Source organism: Hyla sarda, chromosome 6 (assembly GCF_029499605.1).
Source record: "Hyla sarda isolate aHylSar1 chromosome 6, aHylSar1.hap1, whole genome shotgun sequence".
NCBI classification, from domain to species: Eukaryota; Metazoa; Chordata; class Amphibia; order Anura; family Hylidae; genus Hyla; species Hyla sarda.
The window spans coordinates 136,512,738-136,535,823 of record NC_079194.1 but is presented as its reverse complement, the minus strand read 5'-3'; the positions used below and the strand labels follow the sequence as shown (position 1 = coordinate 136,535,823).

At 43.6% G+C, this 23,086-nt stretch overlaps 1 protein-coding gene across 4 annotated transcripts in view; it reads right to left on the bottom strand.

Moving 5' to 3' along the window:
- Positions 1-23,086, bottom strand: part of DOCK3 (dedicator of cytokinesis 3) — a 258,008-nt gene that overhangs the window by 53,641 nt on the left and 181,281 nt on the right. For all 4 annotated transcript variants that reach the window (XM_056525156.1, XM_056525154.1, XM_056525155.1 and 1 more), the window contains 9 exons: positions 22,596-22,744; positions 22,390-22,474; positions 16,429-16,470; positions 15,311-15,462; positions 15,108-15,189; positions 11,750-11,810; positions 11,511-11,658; positions 10,917-11,005; positions 5,135-5,260 (listed from right to left, as the gene is read on the bottom strand). In XM_056525156.1, the coding sequence (XP_056381131.1) occupies positions 5,135-5,260; positions 10,917-11,005; positions 11,511-11,658; positions 11,750-11,810; positions 15,108-15,189; positions 15,311-15,462; positions 16,429-16,470; positions 22,390-22,474; positions 22,596-22,744 (934 nt within the window). The remainder of the gene's footprint in view (positions 1-5,134; positions 5,261-10,916; positions 11,006-11,510; positions 11,659-11,749; positions 11,811-15,107; positions 15,190-15,310; positions 15,463-16,428; positions 16,471-22,389; positions 22,475-22,595; positions 22,745-23,086) is intronic.

Genomic DNA, 23,086 nt, shown 5'->3' with positions numbered 1-23,086 from the left:
GCATTCTGTAGGGCTACGGCATATGCTCTCAAGGTCTCATCTGGCTTCTGTCGCCTTTCGTACAGGCAGAGACGTACCTCTGATGGAGAATGTGACTCAAATATCTGATACAGTCCTTCAAAGATCTGCTCTACAGTTGCCTTCTCGGAGGCTGACCAGGTGCAGACTTCCTCTAACGCTGTTCCTTGTAGTTGTCCTGTGAGCAATTGTAGGTAGGGAGGATAGAGTTCCCCATAAAAAGTGGCGCAGATGCTGGAACACCAGGGTTGTTGATCTGGACTGCAGGCAAAACTGGCAACATTCTGGCCGCTGGGCAGGTGATGGAGATGGAGAGGCACTGTCGCTTGGTTGATCTGGAGAGCTGGGTTCTGACATCTGGGTGGATTTTGAGTGCACTGTCGCTTTAAGAAGAATAAGGTGCTTTCCCCTTTAAGAAAATTGTTGAAGTGCTGCAGTGGCTTGGACTTGGCTAGTGGGGGTACTATAATGGATGCTCCCCCTCTATTTTGCAGGTACCCCGTAGTAATTTGTCTTGCGACCAGACTTGCGGACGCTAGTGGGTTAATGGCACCGGAAACTTGATACTGGTGATTGTTGGTGTTTGCAGAGTCTGCGCTGCAGTGGGTGCTTGATAGAAGACAGCGGAGCCGGGCACAGCCGCCTGAACCTCCAATATGGCTGCGCCCAGGGAACTTCCTGTTTTGGTCTGGTCAGCAAAGTCTTCCCCTGTGCAACACAGGGCGGCTCTTTGGTTCCTCCTTGCTGTGCTGAAGAGGCATCACCGCTGGAGACTGACGGGGCGGAGCTGCGACCGTTCGTGCGTGGGAAACACCGGACCAAATGAACCCTTTCAGGTACCGACTCTTATATTCCACAGTGGCAAACAACAGTCTTTCCTTCACCTCCCCCTCTATTTCACAAGCGCCACGAGTAAAACACTTGTCTTAGACAAAGTCCCGTACATAGACAAAGTCCCGTTATTCGCATCGGCAAGCAATTCTTGCAGACAATGTTGGACACAGTTCAGACTAGGGGGGAGGACTTGTGGCATAAGGCACACACCCGTATCCTGTTCGTGACGCCAAAAGTTGTGGCATGTTGGGGTGTGAGTTGCAGGCTGATGTAATTACCCTAGGGGCAGATGGCATTAACCCTTTGTTTTCGTGATGCCAGGGCGTGGTTTATCCTTAACCACCCGAAGGTATACCGTTGGATCCTGGGCTAGGCACGGGGGCAATAAAGACACCGACGCCAAGTTACGGACAACAGTAGCTTTACTGAGGGTAGACAGTTACAGTCTATGCAGTGCAGCCAGGGCCCAAGGAGGCGACCAGTGACACAGAGACCTCACAGAAGAATTTAGTGCAGGCCACGCTGGATAGACAGATGACTTGACTGACTTGTGAATGACAGGATGGTGACTTTATCTCACTTGCACTTGAATTGTGGCTGCAGGACTTGACTACTGAGGCCTCCACTACTCTGGACACACATACTTGGCATGACTTTACTGGACCTCAGCAGGAAGAAAAAGAGAGAAGCTAGCTCCACCCAGAGCCTATATGGGGGAGACTAGCAGAGAGCCCATAGGTCACTCTGGGGGTCAGCTGGTCACTGGTACCTCCTGGGCAACAATCACATGGTGCATTTTATTAAAGGTATAATGCATCTTTTAATATCCAACATATATACAAATGGGGAAACAACTACAGGGTGCCCTGGGGACACTGCCTGACAGGGCAGGAAAGGTATGGGGCAACACCATGCCGTACTGGGCCACCACATATATATATATATGTATATAAATACATACACACACATAAGTGCAGTCATTTTAATATAAGATAAAGACAACAGGAGGAAAACCAAAATGTAGCTTTTACATTTTTACATGATCACTCTTTTTATTAAAGGAGTACTCTAGTGCCGAGTACTCCTGCTCTGTCCTGCCCGGGCTGCAAAATAAATGAAAATGAACCATCACTCACCTTCCTGGGTTCCCGCAGAGCGCCACTACAGCTGGTCGGTCCTCCGGTGCATCTCCTTCATACTCTCGGGTGTAACGAAACGTCACATGGCGCTCAGCCTAACGCCGACTGATTGGGGGCGCTTCGTTACACCCGGAAGTATGAAGGAGATGCACCGGAGGACCGATCAGCTGTAGTGACGCTCCGCGGGAACCCAGGGAGGTGAGTGATGGTTCATTTTCATTTATTTTGCAGCCCGGGCAGGACAGAGCAGGAATACTCTGCACTAGAGTACTCCTTTAAAGAGTACCTGTTTACCAAACTAAACTTTTAATATATAATTCCTTATGTAATTATAATAATAATAATTATTATTATTATTATTTGCTATACTTGCTATTAAAATTTTCAACTTTTATATGTTTTTAAAGTAGTACTGTAGCCATAGCCACACCCCCAGCGATCTTCCATACGGGGACCTGGCATTACTGCGGCTCTGCGTGGCTAATGTGGGTGTCGTCGACCTCACGGAGGTCGACGACGTGCCCCCTCCATAAAGTTTCATGGGAAAAGTGGGGATGCATAAACACTGCATCTCCGCCTCTCCCATAGAGATACATGGAGTGAGGCAGAGCCGGGGCCCCGTACAGGAGATTGCGGGGGGTCCGAACATTGGGACCCCCAGCAATTTCCATTACGGGGCCCTGGCTCTCCCGGGTAGGAGGCGTGTGGGCCGCAGCATGACAGGGAGTAGGGGATAAGTGTCTATGGCTGCAGATCTCCTTTAATATGATTGAAAAAAATGGCCACTAGGTGGCTCTGTTCTGTTCCTTGCGCAAGTCAAATAGTTAGTTTGGTCTCCTCCTGGCCTGGCAAGAGACCAAACTCAGGAAGTGCGTGCGGGGCATGGAGAGGCACAGCTATTACAGGCTTCAGTGGTGACGTGCCTGCTGGGGAATACCCACTTTCTCCTGCCGGGAGCTCACACAATGTGAGCAAGGGGAAAGGTATGATACACAGCTTTTTAACCACATGCCGCAGAATGCCGGGTTTATACGGTGCTGCGGTACGGGAGGGTTATGAAGCGAGCTCAGGAGCTGTGCTTGCATCATACCCGCACGGTCCCGGCTGCTATCAGCAGCCAGGACCCATGGCAAATACCGGACATCGCTGTTTCGGCAGATGTCCGGCATTAACTCTTTAGACGCGGCGATCAAAGTTGATCAACGTGTCTAAAAGTGAAAGTAAAAGCATCCCGGCAGCTCAGATAAAATCGCGATGTCCCTATCAGCTAGGACGCAGCAGGAGGGTGCCTTACCTGCCTCCTGCACGCGCTAAAGGTATGATACACAGCTGAACTTGCATCATACCCGCACGGTCAGCAGCCAGGACCCATGGCTAATGCCGGACATCGCCGTTCCGGCAGATGTCCGGCATTAACTCTTTAGACGCGGCGATCAAAGCTGATCGCTGCGTCTAAAAGTGAAAGTAAAAGCATCCCGGCAGCTCAGTCGGGCTGATCGGGACAGCGCGATAATTAATTATATATATATATATATATAAAAATATATCATTAATTAAACTGCACGGTCAATGGCGTACGCGCAAAAAAATTCCAAAGTCCAAAATAGCGTATTTTTGGTCACTTTTTATAACATAAAATAAATAAAAAGCGATCAAAAAGTCAGATCAAAACAAAAATGGTACCGATAAAAACTTCAGATCACGGCGCAAAAAATGAGCCCTCATACCGCCCCATACATGGAACAATAAAAAAGTGATAGGGGTCAGAACAGGACAATTTTAAATGTATACATTTTCCTGCATGTAGTTATGATTTTTTTCCGAAGTAATAAAAAATCAAACCTGTATAAGTAGGGTATCATTTTAACCGTATGGACCTACAGAATAAAGGTAAGGTGTCTTTTGTAATGAAAAATATACCGCGTAGAAACAGAAGCCCCCAAAATTTACAAAATGGCGTTTTTTCTTCCATTTTGTCGCACATTTTTTTTTTCTGTTTCGCCGTAGATTTTTGGGTAAAATGACTGATGTCATTACAAAGTAGAATTGGTGGCGCAAAATATAAGCCATCATATGGAATTTTAGGTGCAAAAATTGAAAGGGTTATGATTTTTTTTTAAGTAAGGAGGAAAAAACAAAAGTGCAAAAACGGAAAAACGCTATGTCCTTAAGGGGTTAAAGCTTGTACATTTTTTTAAGGGCAGTAGAGGTGTTAGGAGTTGTTAGTGATTATAAACCATTAGAAAATATGGTTTGATGACAGATAATCTTTAAAGATAAAACCTTTCAAACCCTATATCATTTAAGTACAAAAGTAATACCTCTCTCCCCTGCATTTGAGGAATTTTGGCTCACTCATTTTTGCAGAATTGTTGTAATTCAGCTACATTGGAGGGTTTTTGAGCATAAACTGCCTGTTTAGGTCCTGCCACAGCATCTCAAAGAGTTTCAGCTAAGGACTTTGAGGGAGATTTATCAGAACTTGTGCAGAGGAAAAGTTGACCAGTTGCCCATTGCAACCAATCAGATCGCCTCTTTCATTTTGAAAAAAAATGAAAGAAGCGATCTGATTGGTTGCTATGGGCAACTGGTCAATTTTTTCCTCTGCACAGGTATTGATAAATCTCCCCCTGACTCCAAAACCTTCCCTTTGCTTCTTTTGAGCTGTACAGGGGTTGACTTGCACTTGAGCTTTAGGTCACATACTAACAGGAGGACCTTTTCCTTCCAGCATAGTTTCTGATAGAGAAGAATTTATGGTTCCAGAAATTATGACCAGTCATTTGCAAAAGAAAAGCAGCCCTAGACCATCGCACTACCACCTGACTGCTGGTATGATGTACTGATTGTGGGATGCAGTGTTCCAAAGAATACTGATTCAAAAGTCTTAGAGTTTTTTAGATGTTTTTTTTTGTAAAATGCACATTTCTTTCTGGTCAGTGGTGGTTTACTCCTTGAAATGCTCACATGGATGCCTTTACTGCTTTGCTACTCAAATAATATATTAAGTGCCCATGTACCCTGTAATGTGAGCGCATTATGTATGTAAATAAGAGTGTATGAGTGTGTAATAGAGCTAAATGCAAGAAATGTAATGAAACAATAGGTTATCTTTATACTACTGTTTACTTATTCATTTATACCTGGCATGATGACATCGGGGAATCCCAGTTTCCGGGTAACAGCTGCTCCCCTATTAAACAACAGCTGGTTTTCTCTACGGATCTGTTCCATGTCCCCTCGCAGAAGTTGTAAAGACACAATAAGACCTGGATGAGTGGAAAGACGATACATTTCAAATTTCCGATAACTTCTGCAGAAAACTGAAAATCCACAGCAGATAACCGGGACATATCTTATCAGTGAGAGCTATGGGTAAACACTGCAAGTACTGTAATTGGAGAAGCTCCACATCTTTCCTTGCTAGGAGAACAGTCTTTGGTTGGGAACACTCTCCATGGTGCTGAATCAAGCTATCCTGCCCAAAACACATGTGGCATTAAAGGGGTACTCCGGTGAAAAACAAATCATTTTCATATCAACTGGCTCGAGAAAGTGAAACAGATTTGTAATTTACTTCTATTAAAAAATCTTAATCCTTCCAGTACTTATCAGCTGCTGTATGTTCCAGAGGGAGTTGAATTTTTCTTTTCTGTCTGACCCCAGTGCTCTCTGCTGACACCTCTATCTGTATTAAGAATTGTCCAAAGTAGGAGCAAATCCCCATAGCAAACCTCTCCTGCTCTGGACAGTTCCTGACATGGACAAAGGTGTCAGCAAAGAGCACTGTGGTCAAACAGAAAGGAAATTCAAAAAGAAAAGAACTTCCTCTGCAGTATACAGCATCTGATAAGTACTGGAAGGATTAAGATTATAAAATAAAAGTAATTTACAGTGCCAGACTATCAGCCCTTTTTTTATTCATCATAGGTGCCGGACTAATAGTTGACTCCGGATCATTATATGCCGTTGAAAAATTGCATTTGTTTTTAACATCTATAGATTATTCTATATTCGGTGGCTGCTATATATATATATTCATATTTTCTAAATCTGTCATTAGTGCCCAATGACAGTTTAAGATAACATTGACATTGCTCTGATATTTTTAACCATTTAGGTTTTTATTGTTTTAATAAAATCTGCATTTTTTTCAAAACTTTATGTCTCAAACAATTATTCACTGTGTACCCTAGGGTAGTATTCTTGAGGTGTGGTTAATCTTTGTTTTAGTTTTTACCCATTTGGATTGGTGGGGATCAATCCTTTAACCACAATAACCTCGAATACCTGGTTGTGAGCTGCACACATTTTTCTAATTTACAAATCTGTTTAACTTTCTGGCACCAGTTGATTTGAAAAAAAAATTGTTTACCACCATAGTACCCCTTTAACCCCTTAAGGACCAAGGGCGTACAGGTACGCCTTTGCTCCCTGGTACTTAAGGACCAAGGGCGTACCTGTACGCCCGTGGGAATTTCGGTCCCCGCCGCGCGCCGGGCGGGGATCGCGCCGGGGTGACTGCTGATATCTATCAGCAGGCACCCCGCGCAAATGCCCAGGGGGGTCATTAGACCCCCCCATGTCGGCGATCGGCGCAAATCGCAAGTGAATTCACACTTGCGATTTGCGCCGATTCCGGGTCATACGGGTCTATGGTGACCCGGTGACCCGGAATAGAAGGGGGATCGCGGGTGTCCTAGACACCCACGATCCCCCTGTAGCGATAGGAGTGAGGTGGCAGAGTTGCCACCCCTCCTATCTCTGCTATTGGTGGTCTAGACGCGACCACCAATAGCAGATCAGGGGCGGAGGGGTTTACTTTCGGTTTCCCCGTCCTGCCCACCGACAATAGGCGGGGCAGAACGGGGAAACCGACAGGGACCGAACGCTGAAGATCCACTTACCCGTCGGCGACGGCAGCGGCGACGATCAGCGACGGCAGCGGGCGACGATCGGCGGAAGAAGAGGACCGCGACACAGCTCCCTGGATCCAACGGAAGCCGGTAAGTTACTTAGCAACATCTGGAGGGCTACAGTCTGAGACCACTATAGTGGTCTCTAAACTGTAACCCTCCAGATGTTGCAAAACTACAACTCCCAGCATGCCCAGAGAGCTGTTTAGGCTTGCTGGGAGTTGCAGTTTTGCAACAGCTGGAGGTCTACAGTTTGAGACCACTGCAAAGTGATCTCTATACTGTGCACCTCCAGATCTTGCAAAACTACAACTCCCAGCATGCCCAGACAGCAGTTTGCTGTCTGGGCATGCTGGGAGTTGTAGTTTTGCAACATCTGGAGGTCCACAGTTTGGAGACCACTATGCAGTGGTCTCTAAACTATAGCTCTACAGATGTTGCAAAACTGCAACTCCCAGCAAGCCTGAACAGCAAACAGCTGTCTCTGCATGCTGGGAGTTGTAGTTGCGATCCCTCCAGCTGTTGCATAACTACATCTCCCAGCATGCCTTTCGGCGATCAGTACATGCTGGGAGTTGAAGTTTTGCAACAGCTGGAGGCACACTGGTTGGAAAATACTGAGTTAGGTAACAGAACCTAACTGAAGGTTTTCCAACCAGTGTGCCTCCAGCTGTTGCAAAAGTACAACTCCCAGCATGCACGGTCTGTCAGTACATGCTACGAGTTGTAGTTTTGAAACAGCTGGAGGTTTGCCCCCCCATGTGAACGTACAGGGTACATTCACACTGGCGGGTTTACAGTAAGTTTTCTGCTTCAAGTTTGGGCTGTGGCAAATTTTTCACCGCAGCGCAAACTCCTAGCGGTAAATTCACTGTAAACCCGCCAGTGTGAATGTACCCTAAAAACACTACACTACACTTACACATAATAAAGGGTAAAATACTACATATACACCCCCTTACACTGTCCCCCTAATAAAAAATAAAAAACGTATTGTACGGCAGTGTTTCCAAAACAGAGCCTCCAGCTGTTGCAAAACAACTACTCCCAGCATTTCCGGACAGCCACTGACTGTCCAGGCATGCTGGGAGTTTAGCAACAGCTGGAGGCACCCTGTTTGGGAATCACTGGCGTAGAATACCCCTATGTCCACCCCTGTGCAATCCCTAATTTAGTCCTCAAATGCGCATGGCGCTCTCTCACTTTGGAGCCCTGTCGTATTTCAAGGAAACAGTTTAGTGCCACATATGTGGTATCTCCGTACTCGGGAGAAATTGCGTTACTAATTTTGGGGGCTTTTTTTCCTTTTACCCCTTATGAAAAAGAAAAGTTGGGGTCTACACCAGCCTGTTAGTGTAAAAAAAATTTTTTTTTACACTAACATGCTGGTGTTGTCCTTTACTTTTTATTTTCACGGGAGGTAAAAGGAAAAAAAGACCCCCAAAATTTGTAACGCAATTTCTCCTGAGTACGGAGATACCCCATATGTGGGCGTAAAATGCTCTGCGGGCGCACAACAAGGCTCAGGAGTGAGAGCGCACCATGTACATTTGAGGCCTAAATTGGTGATTTGCACAGGGGTGGCTGATTTTACAGTGGTTCTGACATAAACACAAAACAATAAATACAGACATGTGACCCCATTTTGGAAACGACACCCCTCACGGAACGTAACAAGGGGTATAGTGAGCCTGAACACCCCACAGGTGTTTGACAAATTTTCATTAAAGTTGGATGGGAAAGTGAAAAAAAAATATTTTTTTCACTAAAATGCTGGTGTCACCCTAAATTTTTCATTTTCACAAGGGAAAATAAAAAAAAGCCCCCCAAAATTTGTAACCCAATTTCTTATGAGTAAGAGCATACCCCATATGTGGATGTAAAGTGCTCTATGGGTGCACTACAATGCTCAGAAGAGGAGGAGCGCCATTGGGATTTTGAAGAGAAAATTTTTCCGGAATTGAAGGCCACTTGTGTTTACAAAGACCCCATGGTACCAGAACAATGGACCCCCCCCATATGTGACCCCATTTTGGAAACTACACCCCTCATGTAATGTAATAAGGGGTACAGTGAGCATTTACGCCCCACAGGTGTCTGACAGATTTTTGGAACAGTGATCCGTGAAAATGAATAATGTAATTTTCCATTTGCACAACCCACTGTCCCAAAGATTTGTCAAACGCCAGTGGGGTGTAAATGCTCACTGCACCACTTATTAAATTCTGTGAGGGGTGTAGTTTCCAAAATGGGGTCACATGTGGGGGGGGGTCCACTGTTCTGGCACCACGGGGGGCTTTGTAAATGCACATGGCCCCTGACTACCATTCCAAACGAATTCTCTTTCCAAAAGCTCAATGGTGCTCCTCCTCTTCTGAGCATTGTAGTTCGCACGTAGTGCACTTCAGGTCCACTTATGGGGTACCTCCATACTCAGAAGAGATGGAGTTACAAATTTTGGGGGGTATTTTCTGCTATTAACCCTTGCAAAAATGTGAAATTTGGGGGGAAACACACATTTTAGTGAAAAAAATATATATATTTTTTTACATATGCAAAAGTCGTGAAACCCGCGTGGGGTATTAAGGCTCACTTTATTCCTTGTTACGTTCCTCAAGGGGTCTAGTTTCCCAAATGGTATGCCATGTGTTTTTTTTTTGCTGTTCTGGCACCATAGGGGCTTCCTAAATGCAACATGCCCCCCGAGCAAAATTTGCTCTCAAAAAATCAAATATCACTCCTTCTCTTCGGAGCATTGTAGTTCGCCCGTAATGCACTTCATGCCAACTTATGGGGTACCTCCATACTCAGAAGAGATGGAGTTACAAATTTTGGGGGGTATTTTCTGCTATTAACCCTTGCAAAAATGTGAAATTTGGGGGGAAACACACATTTTAGTGGGAAAAAAAAATATTTTTTTTACATATGCAAAAGTCGTGAAACATCTGTGGGGTATTAAGGCTCACTTTATTCCTTGTTACGTTCCCCAAGGGGTCTAGTTTCCAAAATGGTATGCCATGTGGGTTATTTCTGCTGTTCTGGCACCATAGGGGCTTCCTAAATGCAACATGCCCCCCAAAAACCATTTCTGAAAAACGTACTCTCCAAAATCCCCTTGTCGCTCCTTCCCTTCTGAGCCCTCTACTGCGCCCGCCGAACACTTTACATAGACATATGAGGTATGTGCTTACTCGAGAGAAATTGGGCTACAAATATAAGTATACATTTTCTCCTTTTACCCCTTGTAAAAATTCAAAAATTGGGTTTACAAGAACATGCGAGTGTAAAAAATAAAGATTGTGAATTTTCTCCTTCACTTTTCTGCTATTCCTGTGAAACACCTAAAGGGTTAAAACACTTACTGATTGTCATTTTGAATACTTTGGGGGGTGTAGTTTTTATAATGGGGTCATTTGTGGGGTATTTCTAATGAGAAGACCCTTCAAATCCACTTCAAACCTGAACTGGTCTCTGAAAAAAAGCGAGGTTCAAAATTGCTGCTGAACTTTGAAGCCCTCTGGTGTCTTCCAAAAGTAAAAACATGTCAATTTTATGATGCAAACATAAAGTAGACATATTGTATATGTGAATAAATTTTTTTTTTATTTTGAATATCCATTTTCCTTACAAGCAGAGAGCTTCAAAGTTAGAAAAATGCAAAATTTTCAAATTTTTCATCAAATTTTGGGATTTTTCACCAAGAAAGGATGCAAGTTACCACAAAATTTTACCACTATGTTAAAGTAGAATATGTCACGAAAAAACAATCTCGGAATCAGATTGATAACTAAAAGCATTCCAGAGTTATTAATGTTTAAAGTGACAGTGGTCAGATGTGCAAAAAACGCTCTGGTCCTAAGGTGTAAAATGGCCTGGTCCTTAAGGGGTTAATGTTATGACATTTGCAGTAAAGTTTATTGTAAAATGTGTTATAGGTGTCTACTGAATCACTCTGTAAACTTGCTGAAATCTACTGCTCTGAGTGGGGTGCTCATAATCAGTCTGGTACCGTAATTGGAGCTGGGTGTGGAGTACTTGGTGCTGGTCTTCCGGATGATGTTTTCATGGATCTGGTACCATTCATTCTCATTATTACACCTGAAGGATAAAAATATCACAATGATGCCAAGTGAGCGGACACCTTCATGACTGCTTATACAAGTCCAATAGGAGGACTTAAAAAAAAGCACAGCAGCTGCATTGTGCCCAGAACAAAGGTGGGCCCATATCTTCATAAAGTTTAGTTAGTGGTGAAGAAAAGCTATGTGTAAAATGACATGCGGCCATGGTGGAATGGGGGCCCTATGGTTACTTAGTATGCCCCTGGTTGGAGTTTGACCATTTAGTACTTGGATGCTGTACAATTTAAATGTATGCATAGAGCGACTCCTTATGTTTAGGTAGAGCCCTGTATGCAGGGAAGTATTTATTTTCAGTTTTGTTACATGTGTTAAATGTTAAAAAATGCTTTAACAACTTCTGCTGCCAGTATTTATTTTGGACTAAACTAAGTCAAGTTCAGACTTTAACCCGTAAAGTGCCAATGCCAACCACACCCAACTTGCACAAATCTCGATAACTATTATCAGGTCTGTGTACTCACATATAAACCTTCATGACAAAGTCCTTTTCATCTCGGTGTTCGCACAGAGCTGGCAGCACTTCCCCCAGGCTCAGCACAGCACACCCGTAAGGTCTCCGGTAATGGACATGAGAAGGACCTTTTCGGGAATCATTTAGAAGCATGCGTCCTAAAAAAAACAGTGTGACAATGTTTGTCCTCACATGTTGATGTCCTTACATGTTGGATAATTATAATACGACTATGCAGTGGTTACCTACCTATCCGGATGACATGGACGATAAGGTGGAGGTCACGCTTCACATCCTTACTGCTCAAATCCTGTTGTAGAGTATAAACAAATTACACATCACCTAGAGAATACAACCTTACTGAAAATAGACATCAGATGCCCGTAAAAATGCCCCCTGATCCCTTGTAACTGCACATGCAGTCATTATAGCTGTGAGCAAAATGGAACAGACAAACCAGAAAACTGTGACTTCAAAGGCAGGATATGCTATGCATATTGTACAGCCTAATTTCATGTAATAAAGTATAAAATATAAAACTTAAAGCATACCTGTAGATCCCACAAAAAAAAAACTGTTATATGTTAATCAGTACCTCATTCTGATCATGTACATGTATGTTTTTATGCCCCTATCACCCATATTTAACTAAAAATAGCATATTATAGCTGCTCAATGTCTTTTTAATTGTCTCACAGGGAGGGGGCATGTCTTTCTCTTGCCTGCACTGCGATGATTCCTCCCCTCCCTTACCCTGCCTACAGCATTTGCAAAACTACAACTCCCAGCATGCCCAGACATCCTTTGACTGTCCAGGCATGCTGGGAGTTATAGTTTTGCAACAGCTGGTGGCACCTGTTTGGTAAAACTCTGTGTTACAGCAGTGTTGCTGCAGGCTGTGTTCCTCCTGCAGCCTTGTCAATCAACCATCTTGTGTCCATGATCCTTGGACATGCTCATGCTGCTGTGGGACTCATCAGTGTCCCAGCAGCTATGGGGACCCCTAATGGTGGGATTTTCGAAGGCTGTTTTTTAAAGAAGTATATTAGAAAAACTATTGTTTTGCCAAGATGTACAACATATATAAAGTTTTTATATCTGACAGTGCCCATTTAAAATAACATTTGAGGAGCATATTAAATCAACATGTATATAAGACTCTATTTATAAATACATTACTTATCCTGTACTGATCTTTATTTACAGACTGTATTATACTCCAGAGCTGCACTCACTATTCTGTTTGTGGAGTCATTGTGTACATATATTACAGACCCTGTACTGTACCTCAGCTACAGTCAGGTCTATAAATATTGGGATATCAACACAATTCAAAAATTTTTTGGCTGTATACACCACAATGGATTTGAAATGAAACGAACAAAATTTAACTGCATACTGTCAGCTTTAATCTGAGGGTATTTACATCCAAATCAGCTGAACTGTGTAAGAATTACAACAGTTTGCATATGTGCCTCTTACTTGTTAAGGGACTAAAAGTAATGGGACAATTGGCTTCTCAGCTGTTCCATGGCCAGGTGTGTGTTATTCCCTCACTATCCCAATTACAATGAGCAGATAAAAGGTCCAAAGTTCATTTCAGGTGTGCTATTTACATTTGGAATCTGTTGCTGTCAACTCTCAAGATGAGATCCAAAGAGCTGTCACTATCAGTGAAGCAAGCCATCATTAGGCTGAAAAAACAAAACAAACCCATCAGAGAGATAGCCAAAACATTAGGTGTCACCAAAACAACTGTTTGGAACATTCTCAAAAAGAAGGAACGCCCCGTGAGCTCAACAACACCAAATGACCGAAGAATTCTTTCCCTGGTGAAGAAAACCCCCTTCACAACAGTTGGCCAGATGAAGAACACTCTCCAGGAGGTAGGTGTATGTGTGTCAAAGTCAACAATCAAGAGAAGACTTCACCAGAGTGAATACAGAGGGTTCACCACAAGATGTAAACCATTGGTGAGCCTCAAAAACAGGAAGGCCAGATTAGAGTTTGCCAAACAACATCTAAAAAAGCCTTCACAGTTCTGGAACAGCCTCCTATGGACAGATGAGACCAAGATCAACTTGTACCAGAGTGATGGGAAGAGAAGAGTATGGAGAAGGAAAGTATACATGATCCTAAGCATACACCTCATCAGTGAAGCATGGTGGTGGTAGTGTCATGGCATAGTGGGAATATATGGCTGCCAATGGAACTGCTTCTCTTGTATTTATTGATGATGTGACTGCCGACAAAAGCAGCAGGATGAATTCTGAGGTGTTTCGGGCAATATTATCTGCTCATATTCAGCAAAATGCTTCAGGACTCATTGGACGGTGCTTCACAGTGCAGATGGACAATGACCCAAAGCATACTGATTTATAACTATTATTCTGTTCCATTACTTTTGGTCCTGTAACAAGTGGGAGGCACATATGCAAACTGTTGTAATTCCTACACCGTTCACCTGATTTGGATGTAAGTACCCTCAAATTAAAGCTGACAATCTGCAGTTAAAGCCCAAAATGTTGAAATTGTGTTGATGTCCCTTTATTTATGGACCTGACTGTCTATCCTATAATATACTCTAGAGTTGCACTCACTATTCTGTTGGTTGAGTCACCATGTACATATATTGCAGACCCTGTACTGAACCTAAGTTATATCCTATAATATACTCTAGAGCTGCACTCACTATTCTGCTGGTGAAATCATTGTGTATAATCATTACTTATCCTATACCGATACTTAGTTTCAAACTATATTACAGAGTATATTATACAGAGCTGCACTCATCATGTACCTAAAAAATAGTTCTACTTTTTAATGCTAATTTCTTTCTAGATAGAAAAATTGGGGCCAGTATTGACAGTCTTTTAAATGGGCACTGTCATTAAAATAATTTTTTTGCATAAGATAGTGCAGTCAAAATTAATAAAATTTATAATTTACTCCCTGTAAAAAAAAATATATATATTTTTATGTCACTTTCATGACATTATAAATCTGGCCACTAGGGGTCTCCCTTCTTGTCCAGACCATATTCCATCTGATCAAAAGCACAGACTTTGGTCTCCTGGCAGGAGACCAAACTCAAGAAGTGAAGTCTGGCCATAGGCAGTGAATAACATTTGCTCTCCCTGTTTCATCCACAGACAGAGAGCAAGTGCTATTCACTGCCTACTGCCAGACTGCACTCCTGAGTTTGGTCTGTTGCCAGGAGACCAAAGTCTGTGCTTTTGAGCAGACAGAATGTGGTCTGGACCAGAAGGGAGACCCCCTAGTGGCCAGATTTAAAAGGCCATGAAAGTGGCATAAAAAATATATTTTATCTGCTGTATCATATGCAAAAAAAATGATTTTAATGACAGTGCCTATTTAAGTCATCTGTGTAACTAAGCTAGGCTCCATCCTCCTGAACAAATTCTATTCATCTGTAATTTCTGCAACTGATTTTATTCTGCAGTCTTCTTAAAGGCCAAAATATAAACTAATGTGGACCCCTGAAACAGCTGTACCCCCCCCCCCCCCCCCCCTGTGTGACTGCAGAATTCTGGCCCCACAGAACCTCATGTATCATAAATGCAGGATATGTCCAAAAATCACATACAGTGAATAAGGCGCAGAGTCGTTCCAGCTTTTCTGGGTTCCTGGGGCCTCCATTCTTGTTGAGTCGAACCATGAACCTCTCGCTAAGAGGAGAGAGAGAAGTTAAAGTTACATAACCAGAATTATTCTGAAGAAGGGCAGAGATCTATGGATCAAAGGAGCAGGCAATAGCAGCATTGATGGAGTTGATGGGAGAGGAATCACCTGATTTGACGAGCTTCTCTCATGTCGTATAATGAGAAAAAGAGATCTACGTCTTCTCCAATGTTGCTGTGTGTGAAGCTCTTCAAGTTGAGGAGCAGGTGGTGAGGTACCGGGGCACGAGGTTCCTTATGTCTCTGCCTGAGAGTATCGGCCTGTGACAGCAAATCAGGTCACCTGTCATCAGTCTAGATACAGATTCTGTGCCATCTGCCAGTCACTATAATGCCACCTGCATCTCCCATTACACATGGCCCCATTAGTTCTTCTCCGAATGTTACCTCTACATGCTATGGGCATAACTCAGACTAAGGGGGTGCTGATATAGGATCTAGTATGTGTCCTTAAAGGGGTTATCTGGGAAAAAACTTTTCTTATATATCAACTGGCTCCGGAAAGTTAAACAGATTTGTAAATTACTTCTATTAAAAAATCTTAATCCTTTCAGTACTCATGAGCTTTCTGTCTAAATCCTCTCTGATGACACGTGTCTCTGGAAACGCCCAGTTTAGAAGCAAATCCCCATAGCAAACCTCTTCTAAACTGGGTGTTTCCCGAGACACGTGTCACCAGAGAGGATTTAGACAGAAAAGAACAACCTTAACTTCAGAAGCTCATAAGTACTGAAAGGATTAAGATTTTTTTAATAGAAGTAATTTACAAATCTGTTTAACTTTCTGGAGCCAGTTGATATATATAAAACAGTTTTTGCCTGGAATACCCCTTTAAGAACACTTTCCCTAAAAAAACTATGACATAATTCACACTTGCTACTCAGGATTCTGGGAAAGCTGTATGAGATGCTTTGTGGATGCTCTAGCGACAGCCATTCTGGTTGTCATTCAGCTTTTCCAAATTTCTGTATCTGCCTTCTGCAGTGATTTTGGTGTGGATAAGGGGGGGGGGGGGGGGTATATTAAAGGATAGCTACCCAGGATTACTAGGAAAGCTAAAAAGCAACCCATCGAACTGTTATGGTGGTTACTTGAGATCTTAAAGATATTCAGTCATCATGCACACTTGTATTATTCCGAATTGAACAAACACTAATCGTTCCCTCTTCATGATTTCCCCTAGAATTGGGATCCCTATGGCCCCACTTTTTGCATCCCCCTCCTTACCTGGTTCGTGCTCTGCTGAACACTGTGTCGACTTGACAGATGCTGCAGAGAAAATAATACATTGTCAGAGCTGCACATTTCACTGTCATCCGTGAGTGACAAAAGGGCGAGAACACAAGCAAAGAGCTGACATCACACAACTGTGGCAACTGCATTGAGCTGAGTAGGACTGCGCTGTGGAATCACTGAGGATTTCACCCCTAAACACTGATGGGGTTCTCTCCGCTGTGAAAATCCACAACAACTACACAGTATGCTTGTTTTTTCTATTTTGTCCTCTACATATGGATGGCGTTTTCAAAACCCCACCCACATATACTGTACTGTAATTTACTGCAGATTTTGTGGTGCAGAATCTGCTCCCTTGAACCCTCTCACTGCTGAGGGTTTGCTACAATAATTCAGCCTTGGTGATCATCTGAACAGTAAAAGGCCTGCAGATGTGTGAGCAACGCTAGGTATAAATGGATTGGAACCTTTTGTATGGAAAAAAATATTTACACTCACTGACAGCAAGCAGAGTTTTTACTGTGAAGTGTACCACAAAGTCTATAACTGTGACAGACATCTGTATACAGAAGTATAGGAAAAAAGCTGCGATGGCGCTCCCAAGGAAGTAACCCGAAGTCGTCGGTATTGATGAAGAATAGATAATTTATTTACAGCATAAGAAAATAATAAATAAATAAAGCAAGACTCGTTTCGGGAGTCACAGCTCCCTTTCTCAATTGCAGGTGGTTGCAATTGAGAAAGGGAGCTGTGACACCCGAAACGCGTCTTGCTTTATTTATTTATTAATTTATTATTTTCTTATGCTGTAAATAAATTATCTATTCTTCATCAATACCGACGACTTTGGGTTACTTCCTTGGGAGCGCCATCGCAGCTTTTTTCCTATACTTCTGCATTACTCTACGGACTCTCCTCTGGGCTCCGTCCACACGCTGCTGGCCTGCATACCAAGCTACCATCACCGGCAAGGGATACGCTACCCCCACCTGGGTACCCACCTACACCGGCTAAAGACCTACACAGCACCCGACGCTACCTCCGCTTTTTTCCTCCATATTCTAGACATCTGTATAGTCTGCTAACAGAGAGATACTGGGGTGGATTACATGAACATAAGAGCCCACCAAAGTGCCAAATAGGAGGGCTAGAATGAAATTACTTCCTTGGTGTATGACGTAATCCCTTTTTAGCAATTCAGCAGTTTTGAGAACCATCGTGTGGTACAGCCAGTGAATTCTGCATCTAAGTGGATGTCACATGATTATTTTCAGCACTACTAACTGGCTGAGAAGTCTCAAGTGATGTACGTACCACTTCTGACAACAAGTATGAGCTTTTTTTTCACACTTATGCTCTAGTTCAATGTTTCCCAACCAGGGTGCCTCCAGGTGTTGCAAAACTACAACTCCCAGCATGCCTGGACAGCCTTCGGCTGTCCAGGCATGCTGGGAGTTGCAGTTTCGCAACACCTGGAGGCACCCTGGTTAGGAAACACTGCTCTAGTTTGTAATACATGTCATAGTGACATTTACTGTATTTACTGTAATGTGAATCTCTCAGGTGATTTATCCGAGAGCAGAATATGAGCCGAGCTCTGTGATTTGTAGGTTTATATGATCCAGAGAAGGATTTTAGAATAAGAAGCAGATAAATGTTCTTTCATACAGGCAGATTATAAGGGAAATTAGCATTCTATTTGGCCTGTGTAAATGGGCCAGTGATCAGCTGATAAACTAAAAAAAGGCTACCATGCCAGCTAATGAAATGTTTTGTGTGGCCATATGAGCCACCATTATCGGCCGTACATCACCCCTTTGTTCCCCTTTGTAAATGGGTGATATGAGGCCGACAGTGATACAAATGTCTAAGGCTGCATTCCCACTTCGTTTTTACATTACGGGTTCCGTTTCCGGCTGGGGGAGGGGAAAACCGGGCTCTCCCATACCCCAGCCGGACCAGCGCTGAAATCCATTTACTTTAATGAGCCGACCGGAGTCAAACAGTGACTCCGGTCGGCTCATTTTTGACCCGTATGCGGTTTCCTGACTGGACCTAAAACCGTAATATACTACGGTTTTAGGTTCGGTCACAAAACCGGATATGGGTCAAAAATGAGCCGACCGGAGTCACCGTTTCACTCCGGTCGGCTCATTAAAGTAAATGGATTTCAGCGCTGGTCCGGCTGGGGTATGGGAGAGCCCGGTTTTCCCCTCCCCCAGCCGGATACGGAACCCGTAATGTAAAAACGAAGTGTGAATGCAGCCTTAGGAAGACATCAAAGGAGATGTATGGTCACATGGCTTCTCTACATTGGCCATCTTATAGACAGGATCAGAATTCACAGTACCAAAAAGGACCGCACAGAAAGGGGGCGGGGCTCCTCATAACTCCACAACAGGGCACATAGCAGTAAGTAGGTGGCATAACTATGCTATTAAAATGCAATTAATAATTTAGCCTAAAGTGGACAAGCCCTTTAAATCCTGATAGGACTCCTAGGAGTCACAGTAAGAGTCCTGAATATCCCACCCACTTTCCCTGTATCAGTGTTAGTACACAAAAGGTTGTAATTCACCTGTTATGGATGGGGTTATCAGGACTCTCATTGTCTCCTCTTGTAGTCCTGTCGGGATTTACTCTATTTTTTACCCAGTTCATATAAACATATCTATTGCAGAGCTTAGGCCAGTGTCATTTTTGTGGAATGCCAGGCCGGAAAATGTCTCAGACTCTTCAGTTGGTGCTAGGTCTTCTCAATTATGTGTCCTCTCCATAGACGGCCATGCATTTCCAAGCAGATTCCAACAAATTAATAGACATGTCAATTCTTTCTGCGAAGGCTGGAAGTTAAATTTCCAAACCAGATGTTTCTGATGCAGAAATTCTGCCGTGTGCACAGTGCAGCAGAATCCCATTAAAAACGATGGGACTGCTAGAAAGAACAGAATTTCCAAGCTAAATTTTTCTCCTGGATTTCGCTCTGAAATTCTGCTGTGCGAACGAGGCCCATGGGAAACAAGGTTCACTTTAAGTACCTTGGAGGAAACTTGATGGGCATGAGACTTAAAGCACAAACATGGGTCTAATGTATACACAAATTAAAGTGTACAGTCATGGTTGTAAATGTTGGCACCCCTGAAATTTTTCTAGAAAATGAAGTATTTCTCACAGAAAAGGATTGCAGTAACACATGTTTTGCTATACACATGTTTATTCCCTTTGTGTGTATTGGAACTAAATCAAAAAAGGGAGAGAAAAAAGCAAATTGGACATAATGTCACACCAAACTCCAAAAATGGGCTGGACAAAATGATTGGCACCCTTAACTTAATATTTGGTTGCACACCCTTTGGAAAAAATAACTGAAATCAGTCGCTTCCTATAACCACCCAAGAACAATTTTAATATCTCTCCACAGGTGATCAATGGGATTTAGATCTGGACTCATTGCTGGCCACTTCAGAACTCTCCAGCGCTTTGTTGTCATCCATTTCTGGGTGCTTTTTGACATATGTTTGGGGTCATTGTCCTGCTGAAAGACCAAAGATCTCGGACGCAAACCCAGCTTTCTTACACTGGGTTGTACAGTGCGACCCAAAATCCGTTGGTAATCCACAGATTTCATGATGCCTTGCACACATTCAAGGCACCCAGTGCCAGAGGCAGCAAAACAACCCCAAAACCTCATTGAACCTCCACCATATTTCACTGTAGGTACTGTGTTCTTTTCTTTGTAGGCCTCATTGCGTTTTCGGTAAACAGTAGAATCATGTGCTTTACCAAAAAGCTCTATCTTGGTCTCATCTATCCACAAGACATTTTCCTAGAAGGATTTTAGCTTATTCAAGTTCATTTTGGCAAAATGTAGTCTTGCTTTTTTATGTCTCTGTGTCAGCAGTGGGGTCCTCCTGGGTCTCCTGCCATAGCATTTCAGCATTTCATTTCATTTAAATGTCGATGGATAGTTTGCGCTGACACTGATGTCCCTGAGCCTGCAGGACAGCTTGAATATATTTGGAACTTGTTTGGGGCTGCTTATCCACCATCCGGACTATCCTGCGTTCACACCTTTCATAAATTTTTCTCTTCCGTCCACGCCCAGGGAGATTAGCTACAGTGCCATGGGTTGCAAACTTCTTGATAATGTTGCGCACTGTGGACAAAGGCAAATCTAGATCTCTGGAGACGGACTTGTAACCTTGAGATTGTTGATATTTTTCCACAATTTTGGTTCTCAAGTCCTCAGACAGTTCTCTTCTCCTCTTTCTGTTGTCCATGCTTAGTGTGGCACACACAGACACGCAATGCAGAGACTAAGTGAACGTCCCTCCTATTTATCTGCTTTCAGGTGTGATTTTTTTTATATTGCCCACACCTGTTACTTGCCCCAGGTGAGTTTAAAGGAGCATCACATGCTTTAAACAATAATTTTCTTATTTTTCCACAATTTTTAAAGGGTGCCAATAATATTGTCCAGCCCATTTATGGAGTTTAGTGTGACCTTATGTCCAATTTGCTCTTCCCCCCTCCTTTTTTGGTTTAGTTCCAATACACAAAGGGAATAAACATGTGTATAGCAAAACAAGTGTTACTGCAACCCTGTTCTGTGAGAAATACTTAATTTTTTTTTTAAATTTCAGGGGTGCCAACATTTACGGCCATTACTGTATGTAATATACATTGTGTAAAAAAATGCTGTCCCTGCAGCTATTGCCTGTGTGTCTCTGTAAAGAAACCAAATACAGGAAGTGAGGGCAGGACAAGCAGTGCTCTGTGCAGGCTCCTGGCTTGTCAATCATCCTGCTGTGTGAGCCGGGAATGTGTCACAGAGAATCAGTGTACAGAGCCCTGCTTGTCCTCAGTGTACAGAGCCCTGCTTGTCCTCAGTGTGCAGAGCCATGCTTGTCCTCAGTGTGCAGAGCCCTGCTTGTCCTCAGTGCACAGAGCCCTGCGTGTCCTCAGTGTACATAGCCCTGCTTGTCCTCAGTGTACAGAGCCCTGCTTGTCCTCACTGCAGAGCCTCACTTGTCCACAGTGCACAGAGCCCTGCTTGTCCTCAGTGTACACAGCCCTGCTTGTCCTCAGTGTACAGAGCCCTGCTTGTCCTCACTGCACAGATCCCTGCTTGTTCCCAGTATACAGAGCCCTGCTTGTCCTCAGTGTACAGAGCCCTGCTTGTCCTCAGTGTAAAGAGCCCTGCTTGTCCTCAGTGTAAAGAGCCCTGCTTGTCCTCAGTGTACAGAGCCCTGCTTGTCCTCAGTGTACAGAGCCCTGCTTGTCCTCAGTGTACAGAGCCCTGCTTGTCATCAGTGTACAGAGCCCTGATTGTCCTCAGTGTACAGAGCCCTGCTTGTGCTCAGTGCACAGAGCCCTGCTTGTCCTCAGTGTACAGAGTTCTGCTTGTCCTCACTGCACAGAGCCCTGCTTCTCCTCGGTGCACAGAACCCTGCTTGTCCTCATTGTACAGAGCCCTGCTTGTCCTCACTGCACAGAGCCTTGCTTGTCCTCAGTGTACAGAGCCCTGCTTGTCCTCACTGCACAGAGCCCATGCTTGTCCTCACTGCAGAGATCTGCTTGTCCTCAGTGTACAGAGCCCTGCTTGTCCTCACTGCAGAGCCCTGCTTGTCTTCACTGCACAGAGCCCTGCTAGTCCTCAGTGTACAGAGCCCAGCTTGTCCACCCACACTTCCTGTATTTGGTCTCCTTACAGAGACACACAGGCCATAGCTGTAGGAACAAAATATACACATTTTTTAACCAATGTATATAACAAATATACATATAAGGTTATTTTCTACATTATATAAAAAGTTTTTGCTAATGACATGTACACTTTAATGCAGATTGTGGCTCACCAGCTTGGTGTGAACTGTCGGAGAGCTGCGGGCTACTGACTACTGCTTTACTATCACATTGTCAAGAGAAGAAAAAGCTGTTTACATGTCTCACCATCTTGTATAAGTCAGAGACACTGATCTGGTCAGAATCTACGGCTTCAAACTCCTTGCGGGGAACTAAGTCCAAACCCAGGTGTCTAGAAATAGAAAGAAGAGGGGAAGGGGAGTCAGAGTACAGAAGAGCCAGCACTGGTTACTCACCACACATCACGCCCCACCATGCTTCTCTACGACTATATACCCTGAATCAATACTCACTCATTGCCCCAGTCGAGACGCACGGTCAGATGTCTTTTGACCTCTCGAATCTGATCCTGGGTAAGGTGACCTGATAGCAGCTGCCTACGCAGGTCAATCACCTCGTTCATCACATGCCGCAACTTGTAGAAGAGGTCGACCTTGTGCTTCTACAAGGGACGAAACAGCCAGGATGGAGACAATGGATGGAGTATGGGAGAGAGAAAAGGACAGGGATTAAGCGCATTGTTTTTCTTCATTGTCTGCAGAGATTTATGACAGTTAGTATGCATGTGTTAAGGATCCACAGAAGGATAAGACCTTAGCCAGTCGGATGGTAATAACACTGCATCTAATATGTTCTTTAATTTTATAATTTACTTTTTCAAGATCTCTGCTTGCTGTCAGAAAATAAATATATTTAATGTCTTGTCTATGGACTCCTGTTAGCTAAACCCAGTCAAAGGCTGTTCGGTCATGCTGGGAGTTGTAGTTTTGCAACAGCTGAAGGC